General features: G+C 39.7%; 1 protein-coding gene across 2 annotated transcripts in view; it reads right to left on the bottom strand.

Moving 5' to 3' along the window:
• The window catches only part of PPARGC1A (peroxisome proliferator-activated receptor gamma, coactivator 1 alpha), a 666,008-nt gene that overhangs the window by 98,762 nt on the left and 552,033 nt on the right, over window positions 1-15,213 (bottom strand). The window contains exon 1 of one of the 2 annotated variants that reach the window (XM_005877663.2): window positions 2,998-3,150. The exons of the other annotated variant lie outside the window; for it this stretch is intronic. Within the exon in view, the coding sequence (XP_005877725.1) occupies window positions 2,998-3,045 (48 nt within the window). The 5' untranslated portion in view covers window positions 3,046-3,150. Of the gene's footprint in view, window positions 1-2,997; window positions 3,151-15,213 lie in introns of those variants that run through there. 2 annotated transcript variants of the gene reach the window in all.

The raw sequence follows: 15,213 nt of genomic DNA, 5'->3' as shown, positions 1-15,213 counted from the left end.
GATCTCTATATCTGGCTCAAGTTCCCGCTGCGCAGAGCATGACTTAGAAACTTGCTCTGGAATGCTGAGGTGTCCGTCCCACCAACTGGGGGCAACCTCTTGCTATTTTTCTCTTTAACTGCCCTCGCTAGGCATGGCTCATTCAAAACCCTTCGATCTTTCATAAATATGCATTTTTAAGTTACTTTTGAAAACCATGAAAAAGATCAGATCGATTTTTTTGGTGTGTTTTACTGTGCTGTCATTCACCTACTTCTTCCCTTTCTTCCCCCCTCACCCCTCCTTTCTCATTTTCACTTTTATGTTATGATTGAAAAATGAGCCCTTGCTCTTGCCACTGTTGACATGCTCATAAAATCAGTGCTTCTGAATGGGGCATTCTCCTGATGATCTAAAACACATTAGCGGTAGCAAGTGTTCCTGTTATTCATTTATGTGTGGCCCTTGGAGGGTGCCGGACCTACCAGTCCGGGCCCTCTAGCTGCCCTCATCTGCCGCGCTGCTATTTACTGCTTCCCTATACATCTGTAACAGGTGTGCTTTATGGCAGGGAGGGACCCACACGCTCCTGGCTCTCTGCAGCTATGACAGCTATTTCACTACCGTAGCCTGAATTTTATAAGAAGATTTAAGAGGATAAAGCGGTTACTAACACAAAAGGCTAATTATTGTACGTTATTTCACCCCAACAGACTTTTCTCTTAGTTAAGGAGCAGACAATAAATTAGCTTAACTGCACTGATGATAATGAATCATTATAATTAAGTATAATTCTCCATTAACCTTTCGGAGGTTTTTTTGTGCCGTGGATGGTAAATTTTAAAGAGAGAGAGAGAGAAGAAAGGGTGGACTTGGCCACATTAATTATATTAATGAAAAAAGAATCACACTTCTTTTAAAAAAAAGTAGTCAAGACAGGGGAGAGGGGACAGGGAGGGGGGCAGTTCAGAATGACAGTCTTAGCGAGTGTATGTCATGTGAATCGTCTCTATCAATCTCAGTAACCTTAGTGCACATCATCTCGTATTAAACTGTGAAACACCGGGAACTCCGAGTAGCCGTAGCGGTACAGGCCTTTATTAACCAACGCGCTGTCCTGTCATTATGTGCAAAAGGGCATCATACGTTTTAGGATGACAGCAAACATTAATGATTCAAAAAATGAAAGCTGCCTACGCTACCTGCTGCTGGTAATATGTCAGACTGGCGGAGGTGATTCCCAGAGCTGCCGTGGCCAGCGCCAGGCTCCCAGCAGCTTGCTGCCTATCGTGCAACGAAGAAGTGACCGGCCAGTCGCAGCCAACCGACAGCTCAATCCCCGGCTGGACAATTAGCCTGAGACCTCACCTCCTCCTCGAGACAAAAAGGAACGGGCCACTGTCCTACATGGTTCTGTCGCTTGTTTAAAATGACTCCAGGAATTCCAATGATTAAAGCAAATCTGCCGTGTTTCCATATGATCTCGTTCCCCCATCGACTCCCAGCAGCATCAGGAATAATACATGATGGAAAAATGAAACTACAGCAGCTGAGACCCACGGTGCCGGCCAGACAAGCACCCACAGGACATGCCAGCTACTCCAAGACAATTAGGACTTGGACGCCACTTAGAACCCTGACTCATAATAGCTCCAGGACCTATGAATTATCCATATCTATCCCACCTTCCTGAGAAATCACAACAACATAAGAACCATTGCAATCCGCAAATACGACCTGCCAAGGCAGGGAGGGCACACCGAGCCCACATTTGCAAACCCAGCAAAGAGTTAAGAATCCAGGGCATGCCTGGCTAGATAGGAAAAATGCACTCGCGGACGGCCTGGGCCAAATTATTTTCACTTTAGATGTGTATCGCTGCACCACATGAACATCTTATTTAATCAAATCACGTGTGGCGCTCGACCCTCCCCCTTACCCTACGTGCCCCCAGCTACCCAGAGGAAGCACTCGTAGTCCTGTGCCAGGTTCATTGTTTGCAGCTCGGATCCCCCGTGCACCTCAATTCGGTTCCATCTCACCAGAGTCCACAGAAAGTTTCACTTGTTTCCCAAGTTGCCCAAACTTTCCGAGAACATTGCACTGTGCGGAATGCAAACATGCCAGGTCCTCGACCCCCCGCCAGTCACTCCAGACTCCAGAGATTACGAGGAAACGGCTTGCTTTTCCCCGGTATGAATTGTAGCCAGCAGAGACTGTGGAATTGATGTATTGCCGTCTATTTTTACACAAGCAGCGAGCAGCTCCACACACAGTCCTGCATAAACTCTATTCTCTCTCCGGCTTCAGGCAGCTCTCCGTGGTACAGCGAGATTTAACCATTGGCTTCCCTGCCACCGATGCTAATGGAAAACGTTGCACCTTACTTTTTTTTTTTCTATTTGCTGGCCAAACCTTTCAACCACACACACAGAGGAGTTTTAAAGGAATCAGCTTCGTTGTTCTGTGTTCTGTAAGCAAAGCAATCTAAAATAGCCCAGCAGGATTATTTAGGATTTTTGAGTTTTCTGTCGGATGAACACAGAGACATGAGAGAGAAAAAATCCAGACTGGAGTCAAAACTGACTCTATTTGAGCACATCCATTTTAATATTTTTATCTTCATCTTATTATAAATAGAAATGGCATTTTTCCAACCAGGCCACTAAATACCACTGGAAAGACTTCAGCTTTCTGATTCATATCAATATCTTGGAGCATAAATATTGCATATGAGTAGAAACAGAGCCAAAGGCACATGGAAAGAGTTTCCAACTGCAACAGATACGGATGACAGCAGCTAAGCTTTGATTTGCTCGTGGCATCCCAGAGCCACCTTAAAATAGCAAACTTATTGGAGTTAAGATAAGATTAAGATTCCTTTCCAAACGCTCCTGCCCGGACTACTTTTCTACCACCCCTCTTCGCCCAAGCCCTTCCCCCCTTACAGGAATAATTGCATCGCGAGGAAAGCTTCAGTCCTGGCTGCAATGCCTGCCGAGCCCAGCCCCAGCTCACCTCGATGTCACTCCATACAGAGTCCTGGTTGCACATGTCCCACGCCATCCAGCTCCTGAATGACGCCAGTCAAGCTTTTTCAACTCCAATTCACAGTGACACAGAGCACACACTCATGCAGGCAACCAGCCCCTTACTGAGAGTGAACTGAAGGCACCTGTCTTACTACAGTCCCCAGTCACATGACAAAGCTATTAAAAAGTAGGCTGGGCTGTCACTCACCCAGCCTCCCTTCTCCTGTGCAGCTTGCTGCTCAAACTCGTGACGTCACTCAAAGGCAGCCCTCTGCCTCAGTGAAGTAAGGCTTAAAAAAAAAAAAAACGGAAAGAAGAAAGAAAGAAAGGGAACACTTGGACTTTTGGAGGCTTTGAGCATCCTGCTGCGATTAAAGCCAGCTTTGAATGCCACAGACTCTAAACAGAGCCCTGGCCATATAATAACTAAAATCCCCTGCAATCTTTTTTTAATTTATTTTCCTTCCAAAACAAGCAAGGGGCAAAGCTCCCTGTTTCAAGACAGAGTAACTATATTCTTAGCTACAATGTGTACTCCCCAAAGGACTAGAATTCTAAGACCTCCGAGGGGACTCCAGCTCCGTTTGGGACTAAAGACAAGAGCTTATCACATGATGCATTTTTTATGAGACATTTTCTAATTGTGAGAAGTGTTGGAAAGCAGAGAATGGGGCATGCATTTTTTTTGGCTTGTTTAATCAACAAAACAGCCTGTATTTGTTAAGATATAAACAAACTCCTCCGCCCAGAAATTGGCTGTCCCCGTGGCAGGAACACCAGTGCCTGAAGTGTCACTGCAGTTTGATATGCTCCTTATAAGGAGAACAGGCAACAAAATACCACCCTTTCGGGTCCCTTCTGATTCTTTCCATTTCTCTCCTAGGCTCCCAGAAAACAAGTGTTAGTAAATACAGCCAGGGTTGCTGTGTCCAGATCAGCTTAGTTTCTGGGCTCCTTTTTTAAAATTTTTTTTTAATACATGTAGCATTTCCTCTCTGACTGCCTTAGGGTGCCTTTTTGAATAAACACTGGATTCCAACCCCAGTGCCCTGGGTTGTGCAGTTTGCATTTGAGATCAAGAATGTCCATGGAGTGAGGAAAAATACCGACACACTATTAGCAGAGATATTCATTTCTTGAGCTTTTTAAATTTTTTTTCCCCCAGCTTCTACCCTGAGACAATGAGGACTAATGCAGGTGCAACTGTTTTATGATGATACTACACATTGAATACATAACAAACTCAAGGTACCAGACACCAGCGAAAAACACCTTCCACAACACTCTAGTGGTCTGATTTAACCCTTCCAAGTTCCAGGCAAATGAACACATGTGTATGTATTTGTGAATATATATGTTTTTATAAAATCTTAAGCCCAGTATACTCTTAAAATCAGCTCAATTATTTTCCTGATAATAAGTTATCTGAAAAGAGTCCCCAGGTATCTAAACATAATTTTTAAAGCACTATCAACTTAAACTCCTATACTTTTGAGGTTAATTTTATATGTTCTCTATTGTTCATCTCCTTGTGAAGAAAAAAATGGTAATTTGCTCTAACACCTATTTTAAATATAAAGTTCCTCAAATATTAAAGTGAAAGAAAGAAAAACAAAAACAACAACAACAAAAAATCAGGCTGCTTCCTCTTTCAGACCACATGTATTATAAGAGATTTGTGTACTTCTGAAAACTGCAACAAGTTGCTAGTAAATTCCTGAATAACACTATGAAACTGACAGTTTGTCATTATTGTACATAAAAAGCTTTGGCACTTTATAGTTAGCTGAATACATTTGACTGGCACATTTTCCTTCTCACAAATAGTGGAAAATTATTGTACTTTTAATTTTCTAAATCAAGATAGAACAGGAAAATATAACCTCGGGGAGGCTTTTATGCATGCAATTAATGGCATTACTCTGCACTCCCCACAAAAAAATAACACTAATTTTCTTCAAAATTATATTCTGATTTAATGTAAAACTACAGTAAATTATTAAAATTCATGGGAAAGGTCATTTGCTCTACCCTCAACACAGTCAACTATGAAATAATATTGGTCACTTGACCAAGAAGAGTTGATGTTTATTAATTATTATCAAGTGATCCCTGTGTCGTGATATTCCCTGACACTTTCCATTGTGTGCATTGAATGTGAGGCTTCCATTACATCTTTAAAAAATCCCATTCACACCTTTTAGATAAGTTCTTTACACTGGAACATTTTGTATTATTGTTTTTGACATTTTTACCTGCTCACATTGTGTTGTTGGGGTTTTCTTATTTGTTTTTTTTTGCCACCCAATTCCACTTTTCCTTAGTCAAATCAGCACATGAAACCAAAGGTCCTTTTATATGTTTTTGGAGGGTTTTTTTGCCTTTACCATCACAAAGAGGGTTAGTAGGAGCCAAATCATTGAAGTGATTTATAAACTACAGCATATTGTATTTTTCCCTCTAATTTCTATTATTGTACCAACCAAAATATAAATAGATTCTTGGGAAAATTTGGAGCACCTTCCACTATCTTTTTAGTCTAAAAAGGACAACTCTAAGGACAGGGATCTTTTAAAGGTCTTATAATTTGCTTAATTAGCTCTTCAGATTAAAATGTCTCTTCTGTCTAGGTTTTTTTTGTTTGTTTGTTTTCTCTTTTCTCTTTTCTCAGGAGAGCATAAATTGTTAGTTGCTTCCCAACTGTGGTCTTTTCTGGCTTCCCAGGCAGTTTCTATATTTAATTGCGTGTCTGCCTTGACTGTTCTCTTCCTCCCTCCCCGCAACCCTCCTTTCACCCCTTCGTCAACTCTGCCCCCAAGATTTCCAAACGTTTAGTTTCAATCAACAAGGATCTATTGAAACCTTACTGTGTCCACGGCAAAGCATTGCAAGGACTGCCAAGAAGGCATATGACATGAACACAAGGGAGCTCACAATTTTAGGGGGAATGACAGACCTTAAAGACAGAGAATAAGTTGATATGAAAAAAATAATGTTCCTTCATGCAATGTCCAGATTTCTCTTCTCCTTAAAACATATCCTATTTAGGGACAAGTTTCTCTCATTAACCACTACAGATCACACCCAAATCAACCCCATTTTGTCTCAACAATAGAAGGAGGTGTTTATTAACATCTGTTGAGAGCCCATAATGTTTCATATCTACACAGAGTCTAGAATCAACCCTGATGGAATCTCTCCCTCCGATGGTTCAGTTAACATTTCCCAAAGCTCCTAAATGGGTAGAGGCAGGAGAATCTATCCTTAGAGTTAATGACAAGAGAGAAAATAAACCTTCAGGAGAATAATGTAATTTCATAACAAAAAAATCTGACCAAGTATATAAGATTTGCATTTCCTTCCCTACTCCTGCCCAAAATGACAGACTTGCCCACCCTCCATATTTTAGACAACTGCCCACTTCTAACACTGAAATACAATCAAACCCAAATACACAGGATTCAAATACCCAGGTAGACAATAGCAAAGACAACTGATTTTGATGTCACTGTTGCACATAGGTGACAACACAGAATTAAAGACCTATTAATATGAATACCTTTGCCTGTCATTAATAAGCTTACAATAAACAATAAAAGGATAAGCTTAAGCTAAAACTTTTCAAGGAAGAAACAGATACACTAGAGCTTGCATGTGATAGACATTAAAATCAGTATCTAACATACCACATCTCAATCCATTTTGTCTTCAAAACAACTCAATCAAAATGATCTGTGTACCCATTTTACAACAGCAAAAAATAAGAGCAAGAGTGTTGATAGCAGCTGAAAAGAGCATACAGATTCCTAAAAGCCCTTATAGGAAGAATTTAAGTTTCATACATAAAAATAATATTCATTCCCCCATCAAAAGCACTGCAAAGACTCCTGGGGCAACTTTATATAACTGGAAACATTTCTGGGAATACTGTCTGTCTAGCATTCTTCCAGAAAGGAAAGGGATCTTCCAAGAATTGCTAATATTTCTAAAGTTAATCATTACTAACAGGCATTCAATTGCTTGCTTTAAATACTTAGAGGATTTAATTTATCCCAATATCCCATGTCAGTTTCTGAGCACAGGCTCTGAGCCTCTGGGACATGTTGGAAGCTGAGGCTGTGCAGAGCACCAAAGATGGTAACAAGGTAGGATATTAACAAAACCCTCTAGCCTATGAACACTCTAAAATCAAATACACAATTTTGCACAAAAGCACCTTTGGGGAAACAAATAGAGAGTCAGTGGGCAGCTGTAATGCCCCTAGCATCCATTTATTTGTTTATTTTTCATAAACTGGAGGTAATAGACAACCTCAGTAACCACCTCTCATCTCCAATAAAACCTCCTGCAGAACAGCTCTACACAACTGAGTCAGCCTGTATTTTAATGGGAATCTCAAAATCTACCTTTGGAATTTTTCACATTAAAACAAAAAATAACATGAAAATTAATTCCAGTTGCAGTCAATTGGACTAATCTAAACAGAAAGCAATAAGTATGCTTATTAGGCCCAGAGATAAGAGATTTAAAAAAAAAAGATGGTTAAAATCTGATTTTGTCTGATGTTTAACACTTCTTTATTTGTGCATCTACAGACATTTCCATTTACCTTAATTATTTCAGGTTATTACACCTATAATGAAGTGAGTTATTGATTATTAAGACAAGAAATGTTCAACAGGATTATTTAGCAATGTTTCTTTACTAAAACTGAAAATAAAGCACATCGTGTTTTATTAAGTTTGGTGTTATTTAAAAATTTAAAGTGCTACTGAACCTAAAAAAAAAAAAAAACAGAGCAGTTCGCTTACTACCAAAGATATTTTATCCCCCAATTGCAGTTAGTGGAGGCCAGAAAAAAACTGAGGTACACGAATTCTTACATTTAAAATAATATTTGTTAATCAAACATTTACCCCTGGTGCTTATTTCTAGAACTTGGGCCCTAATGAACTTAAGTTGTTTTAGGGTAGAAAATTGTATTTTTCAACTAGTCTCGAACTGGAAGACTTAAATAAGTGAAGCTTTTTTAAATTCTTTTTTTTAAATCTCACTAGACAAGCCTTGGTAAAGTTTTGGTTATTTTGCTTTTCTTTGTGTTGTACGTTTTTCCAACGCTTTGATATTTGAATTTCACTCTAACACAGCAAATATACATCCTAAAAGTATGATGTAGAAAGAAAATAAACTCACATCTTGAGAAGCAATTAGCTTAAGGTCTAAGCTAAATTTTGGATGACACATCAAATCTTACTTTATGTTTGCTATATCCAAAATAGATAGGGAATTTTTGAAGTAGAATCCTATACCCAGAAGACCACTTCTAAGACTGACCCCCACACTTACAGCTCAATCAAAAATAGATGTTAGGTGCTACTGGAACAATAAAAAATGGGTACGTATTTTTCTAGAGGACAAGCAGGTAATGTGTATCAAACATGTTTAAAATGGGCATCCTGTGCACCCAGAAATTCTATTTTTAAAAATTCATATTAAAGACATACAGAGGGATGTGTGCACAGGCTTTTGGTGTGAGGATTGTCGATGCTACATTATTTCCATTGCTGAGAACTTGAAAATAGTGCAAATGTCCGACAGTAATGACCTAGTTAAATAAATTACAGAGCAGTGTATTTATTCATAGATATAAATTCACTATGTATGTCCAATAATATCATTAAAACTGTTGTAAAAATATATGTAATAGCATAATGAGAAAATCTTCAAAAATATAGTAACGTTTAAAATTACGTTAGAAAAAAACTTTAATTAGAACAAATTTACATATAAATATATACACTCAGAAAAACAAGAGGAAAGAGGACAAGAGGATTGTGTAACAAGGTTTAATAGTGGCTGATGACGTTAGAAATACTTTGTAATTTTCTTTGTGTGTGTTGTGTGTGTGTGTGCCCTTCTGTAATTTTTAAATTTTCTGTGATAAACTTACACATATCATCTGTTTAAAAGAGAGATATTTCTCTCTATTTCAGCAAGTCCAGCAGCTCCTCCACTCAGGCTCCAGAGCAGCCCTGGGGAGGTTCCTACCTGGCCCTTTGGAACCCCTCTGAGCCCTGAATTATGGGGAGAGGGAAGGTATTAACCACTATTAGCTTCCCTCAAAGATGGGCCTATGCCACTGATCCCCAGCTGCCACTACCATGTGAACTTTGTTCCTCAACTTGAAATTTTGCCAATTAACTTAAATAAACTTCCCACTCAAAAAATGTAATTATCCTTGGTAGGGCTAAGGGCATTTCAGTTATTTATACAAAAGCATCTACTTGTTAGTGGCATTTTTTTTTCCTTCCCTTCTAGCATCCAATAAAGTTCACAAGCACATGCCAAGGGGGGAAAATGGTAAATGCTTTAAGAATGTCAGGGTTAAATTATTAAGAAAATTTCACAAGAAGGGATTTTGTTGATGGGGAAAAGGAAGGGCAGTCGGGGAAGGCTTAGGCATGAGCTGTTGGAGATGTGGCTTCAACTGGAGAGAACTGAAACTGACCAGGTAAGGAAAATGAGGTGCAAGTTTCAAGCCAGTGTGACTTGCGAGTGAACTTCTGGAACACAGTCTGATCCTAAATGTGGAGCAACCTATATACATGCTGCCACCCTACAGCCCTGTTCTTAGGCAGAAAGCTCGCTCTGAGCCCTCCAAATATCACATGAAAGGTGAACCCCCCTCTCGCCCATGGAAGGCTGACCAGATGCACAGGAAGACAAGCTTTGCTATCAGCCTCTTCAAACACAGTTTCATGGGCCTTCCCTGCAAACCACCTTTCCTTCACTTGGGTTACCATTACTTTGACCATTAAGATTTTTCATGGGAAGAGAGGTAATAAGATTGGAACCAAGGCCAAGCTCATGAGATTACATAGGATCAAGTTTATCTGATAAGTAGAGTGACTTTGCGAATCTTGATTTTGCCCAAAATGGAAGGAAAACGATGGTAGAAAGAACATGGGTCCTCATTCAGGTGTGTCACTAGCCCAAAAGTCAACTTTGGGCAGTTCACTTTATGATTCTCAGCCTCAGTTTCCTTATCTGTCCAAGGAGATGGCCAGATTCAATTACATCTAAGGTCCCTGTCAACTCTCAAGTGAAATTATGTGTCTGCCTTGACAGAGACAGGCAATTTGGGAAGACCTCTTTGACAAGGTGAATCCAAAGGTTTCATTACAACAAAAGGCACAGGAAATCAGGGAGGAGGTATAAGAAAGGTAGCCAGTGCTCAGCTTTGCCAATAGAACATGGCTCCATCAATCTTCATGAAATATGCATATTTCACTTCCTAACCATTCCAGAGAAAGATTGTAAGAGAACTCATGAAATATAATATCCTATATAATAAAAGGGTAATATGCAAATTGACCCTAACAGCAGAATGACCAGGAACAACCGGTCGATATGGCGCACACTGACCACCAGGGGGCATATGTTCAATGCAGGAGCTGCCCCCTGGTGGTCAGTGCGCTTACACAGGGGGAGTGCTGCTCATCCAGAAGCTGGCTTGTGGCTGGCCAGTGCAGCGGTGGTGGTGGGAGTCTCTCCTGCCTCTCGAGCAGCAGCGCTAAGGATGTCCGACTAACGGCTTAGGCCCGCTCCCCCCGGGCTGCCAGAGAGATGTCTGACTGCCAGCTTAGGCCCATTCCCACGGGGAGTGGGCCTAAGCTGTCAGTTGGACATTCCCCCGAGGAGTCCCGGACTGCAAGAGGGCGCAGGCCAGGCTGAGGAATGCCCCCCCACCCCGAGTGCACAAATTTTCATGCACCGGGCCTCCAATAGGTTACATATAATATTTCCAACCATGCATATTGCTATGAGAAGACCAACTTACAAATCTCAGGTATTTGCCCCAGAGAAACAGCAAGCTGTCCTCTTGTTTATCGTTCGTTTTATTAAGTGGCACAAATCATGAGTAAAACCAATCCCTACTTGCACAGTAAGAGTGAAAAGCACACACTGATGTGAAAGAGACCTTTTACTTATGCCTGCATGTGGGTGCAATTTAACATACTTACATGTGACTTAGTTTACAACAGGTAAGGAGCATTACCCACAGAGAGAAGATTTAGAAAAGAGGATGGATCCTAAATTCAGGGTTCTGTAAATAGGAATAAGGTCTATAGCACCTAGGGAAATAAGAGCTTAAAGTAATCCTTTTGCCTCCTACCACCACAACACCTCCCCTCTTAAATAAAAAACTCATTATATTTGGTAAATGAAGACGTCACCTCTTTTTTAATTTGAGGGGAATCATCTGAGTTATTACTGTAGGGTGTGGAGGGAAGAGAGAAGGACGCATGCCTAAAATATGTTATCATGGAATTATCAGCAGCTGTATTAAGCCAAGGCCATATCACAGGATAGACATTTGATGCATCAGTGAGAGTTACAGAGTTTTCCTATTCAGCTGTTTTCTTTCCACATATATTCCTATTGAGCAGGAGGCAGGTCTGTGCCTCAGAGCCATCTAATATGCACAGGTTGGAGACTTTCCATTAGGGCTGAATGAAGAGCCACAAGCACCTACATTTCCTAACAGACAATTTGGAGAGGGAGCACTGGGGTAAGCAAAGTAAGACCAGGTATATGATAAACCTCCGTAAGGACAAAGCCTTGATAAACCACCAGTGACCCTCCTCCAATGTTGGCTGGTCAAGCAGTCGTCACTAGCATGACATAGGTAGCTTTACTTTTTCCTCCAACCAGGGAAAGAGGCAACAGGAAAACTAACACAAGAAAACTTCATTTCTGTGCCTGTGAAACAACCTCCAGAAGGCAGTTGGTAAGAGTTTTCCTTTTAAACAGGCCCCAATTTCTATTATTCTTTGAAGATCCCAGGTTTTTCATTGGCCCAAAGAGATGATCCAGAAAGGATTCTTTTGCCACCTCTTTTAAAAACAAAAATCTCTGTCAGCTCCTGAGGTGTAACTTTCTACCATCTATCTTAGATCCATTTCCACGTAGTGCACCTAAAAATAGGCCACACCTAACCTTTTGCACAGCCATCCAATGCTACTAAGTGTGAATCCAACTCAGCGCTCTCTTGTGGGTATTCTCAGATGGTGCCCTCTTTGTCTTCTCTGTTACATTACCCTACGCTGAATATTAAATAAAACACAGGCCAAGAGTGGTTTGCTAGGATGTATCTTGCACTGCAACCACTAGGATAACATATTTGAGATTTGTTATTTTTATTTAGACTGAATCAAATGAAACTACGGCTAATAATGTTCTCAGGGGAGGAAGTCTTTTAAATAATAATTAATGTTCAATAAACCTATTAATTACAATTCCAATATTATGGTTGTGGAGGCTTTCTACTTTAAAAGTATAGTCAAATGAATGAAAATGAATGGAGTTCTACTGTACATCAACATGTGGATAAATTCCACCAATAATGTGAAGTGAAAGAAAGCAAACACACCAACAGAAGTCCACATCTTATTCTATTCTTTATATAAATAAGTACAGAAAGATATATACCTAATTTATGTACTTGGAAGTCAGGATTGAGGTTGGCTTTGTTGGTGGCTGAGAGCTGGGGGCATGGTCTGGGGAAAGGGTTCCAGAAAGTTAGTTACTGCTGTCAGTGCTTTTTACAATGGTATGTTCAGTTAGTGAAAATTCATAGAGCTAAACTCTTATAATATATGTACTTTTAAGTATTCATATTATACTATAATCAAAACTCTAAAATGCATAGAGAAGAGAAAGGAGTCTTCCCTACATTATAAAACTTTAAAGTTTGCTACCTTTCTCTTTAAAAAAAATTCTTAATGTTCACCTTGTCTTCTTAAAGAAGCCATTAAGCCACATGGAAAAACAGCAGTGGAGTAGGAATCAAAGGACCTGTGGTCCAGGTTTGTTTGTTTGACCTCGAACAAAGCCACTTCCCCTTTCTAGATCTATTTTCTCTTCTATCAAAGATGAGATAGGATTGGGAGTGTTCTGAAAGTATTTCTTCAATGGATGAAATGAAGGAAACTGCCAACTCTAAAATTGTAGTATTTTGCCCTTTGTTGAAAATTCATTATTGAAGGGTGTCATTGAGTTGGTTTGAAAACGTGACCCCCTTCTCAGAGACACAGCCTTTGGGGTCAGTCCATGCACATCTGACACTTAAGTCCATCTGTGTGATCCAAAGACAGTTACCTAAACGATCTGAGCCTCAGATTCTTCATCTGTGAAAATAGCACTATAAATATATATTTTACATGTTTGGAATTAGGGTTAATGAAATATATCTGAGCCCAGTGTTGCTATGTATTAAGTACTAAAGAATGATACCTGCTATTCACATACAAATACTTAGAACTCAATTTAACATCAAGCAATGTTAATTGCATAAGAGTAATTGCATAAGTTTGCTCTTTGCCAGGCTTCCTCACTTAAAAAATAAAAATAAAAAGATCTACTAGACACATGCATAACAGACTTTCTTTTGAAGCCTTACATTAAGCTGACTATGAGTGCACACAGAATCACCTAAGCTGTGCCCTGATACCAAGTGTCTATTGGTTTCTCATGTATCCTGAAGAAAAGTAAATACAGCCATGTACCGGTCTTGACCTGGCTCTCACCAAAGGAACGAGAATCAGCAAGTGCAGAAAACAGTCCTTGGTCCCATTATGCTGGCCACAGAAGCTATTTGAGCCAAAGGTCAAGAGTTTCTCTGTTAAGAAACAGGACATCTATATGGTGCATGAAAACTGACAAGATACCGTGAGTTTGCAAATGAGAGAAGAACCTCAAAGTGTCAAATCATGTTTTAAAATGTTGACATCTATGGGGGAAGAATGTAAAACAAAGCCACAGGAGCAAAACAGTTCAATATAAAGTCCATTTGGCCACCAGTGGCCTATTAACTGAATTGCCTTAATAGTCACATTCCTCTTGAAAATTTGTGATTAATCGTGCCATCCCTTTTTAAACTGACAAGATGACATAAAAGATATGTTGTATTTTCTCTTAGATATTTAAGAAAAAATTTTAGCAAGTAATTTTTCTATGCAATGACATGCTGACAAGTTGGCGTCCAAGTTGAAAACTATGCTGTCTAATAGGGCAGTTCCTACCCACCACGTGACTACCAAGCACTTGAAATGTGTCTAGTCAAAATTGAGATGCACTATAAATGTGAAATATACACAGAGCCTTAGCATGAGAAATCAAATTAAAATATCACATTAATAATTTATACTAATTACATGTTGATATAATGTATTGGATACATTGGGAAAAATAAATATATTGTTAAAATTAAATACACCTTTTCTCAATGTGGCTACCAGAAAATTTAAATTATGTGGGTGATATGCATAATCATCTAATTTGACAGTGCAGGTTTAAAGTTTTACACTTACCCTCAAATGAGTGATACCATACATGCAAATAAAAAAATAAATTGTAAAATCAGGGAATTTCAGAATTTAAAAAAGGGTATTAGTGCAGGGCCTGAGCAACGCACAACTCTAGGGGGCACCCCTTTCATCCCAGCCCGTGAAAAGTGATCTTTGGAAGCTCTACTGTATTCAGCTTGCACAGCCCTGTATTAAAAGCTGTCTAATCCATCCTCCCTACATAATCAGGAATCCCTCCTAGAACATCCCTGAGGCAACCCCATACATCTTTTCAACACCTTCCACACTTTCCCAAACATATCCATAGTAATGAGATGCAAATATATAAAGGAAGGTCTACCCAGTACTCCAGATTAAGAGGGTAGAAAATAGAGTTGATCCCATTATAAAACCCTAATGGAATGCAGAAGGCCAGAGCAACACCGAGTATGCGAAGTCTGAGATATACACAGGGATGCAATGTTCTCAAGAAGGCTGTTTTCTTCCGGGAGACCAGAGGCATTTTTCAGAGGGTAACATTCACTTTAATTACAAAATGCACCCGCACCCGCCTCTCTCTTCCAAGGGAGAAAGGCCTGTTGTTGCATCTATAATGTAGCTTTAGTTTTTGATGCCAAAAATGATTCAGTAAACACAGTTATGTTATGGTATACTATTTCTTGTTCAGCGCTCAAATTAATCTCACGGCGGTGCTGGCATTAATTCAACTTGATGCCTGTACTTAGGATTTCACATAGGTGCCTTCATCCAATTCTTTTTTGCAACTAATAAAATCTTAATTCATGGTAATATATTTATTTCTAGTTCAGTTCATGTTAAGGAGTGCAGTACTT

Source organism: Myotis brandtii, unplaced genomic scaffold (genome assembly GCF_000412655.1).
Source record: "Myotis brandtii unplaced genomic scaffold, ASM41265v1 scaffold525, whole genome shotgun sequence".
Classification (NCBI taxonomy): domain Eukaryota; kingdom Metazoa; phylum Chordata; class Mammalia; order Chiroptera; family Vespertilionidae; genus Myotis; species Myotis brandtii.
This window is presented reverse-complemented; position numbering and strand designations above follow the sequence as displayed.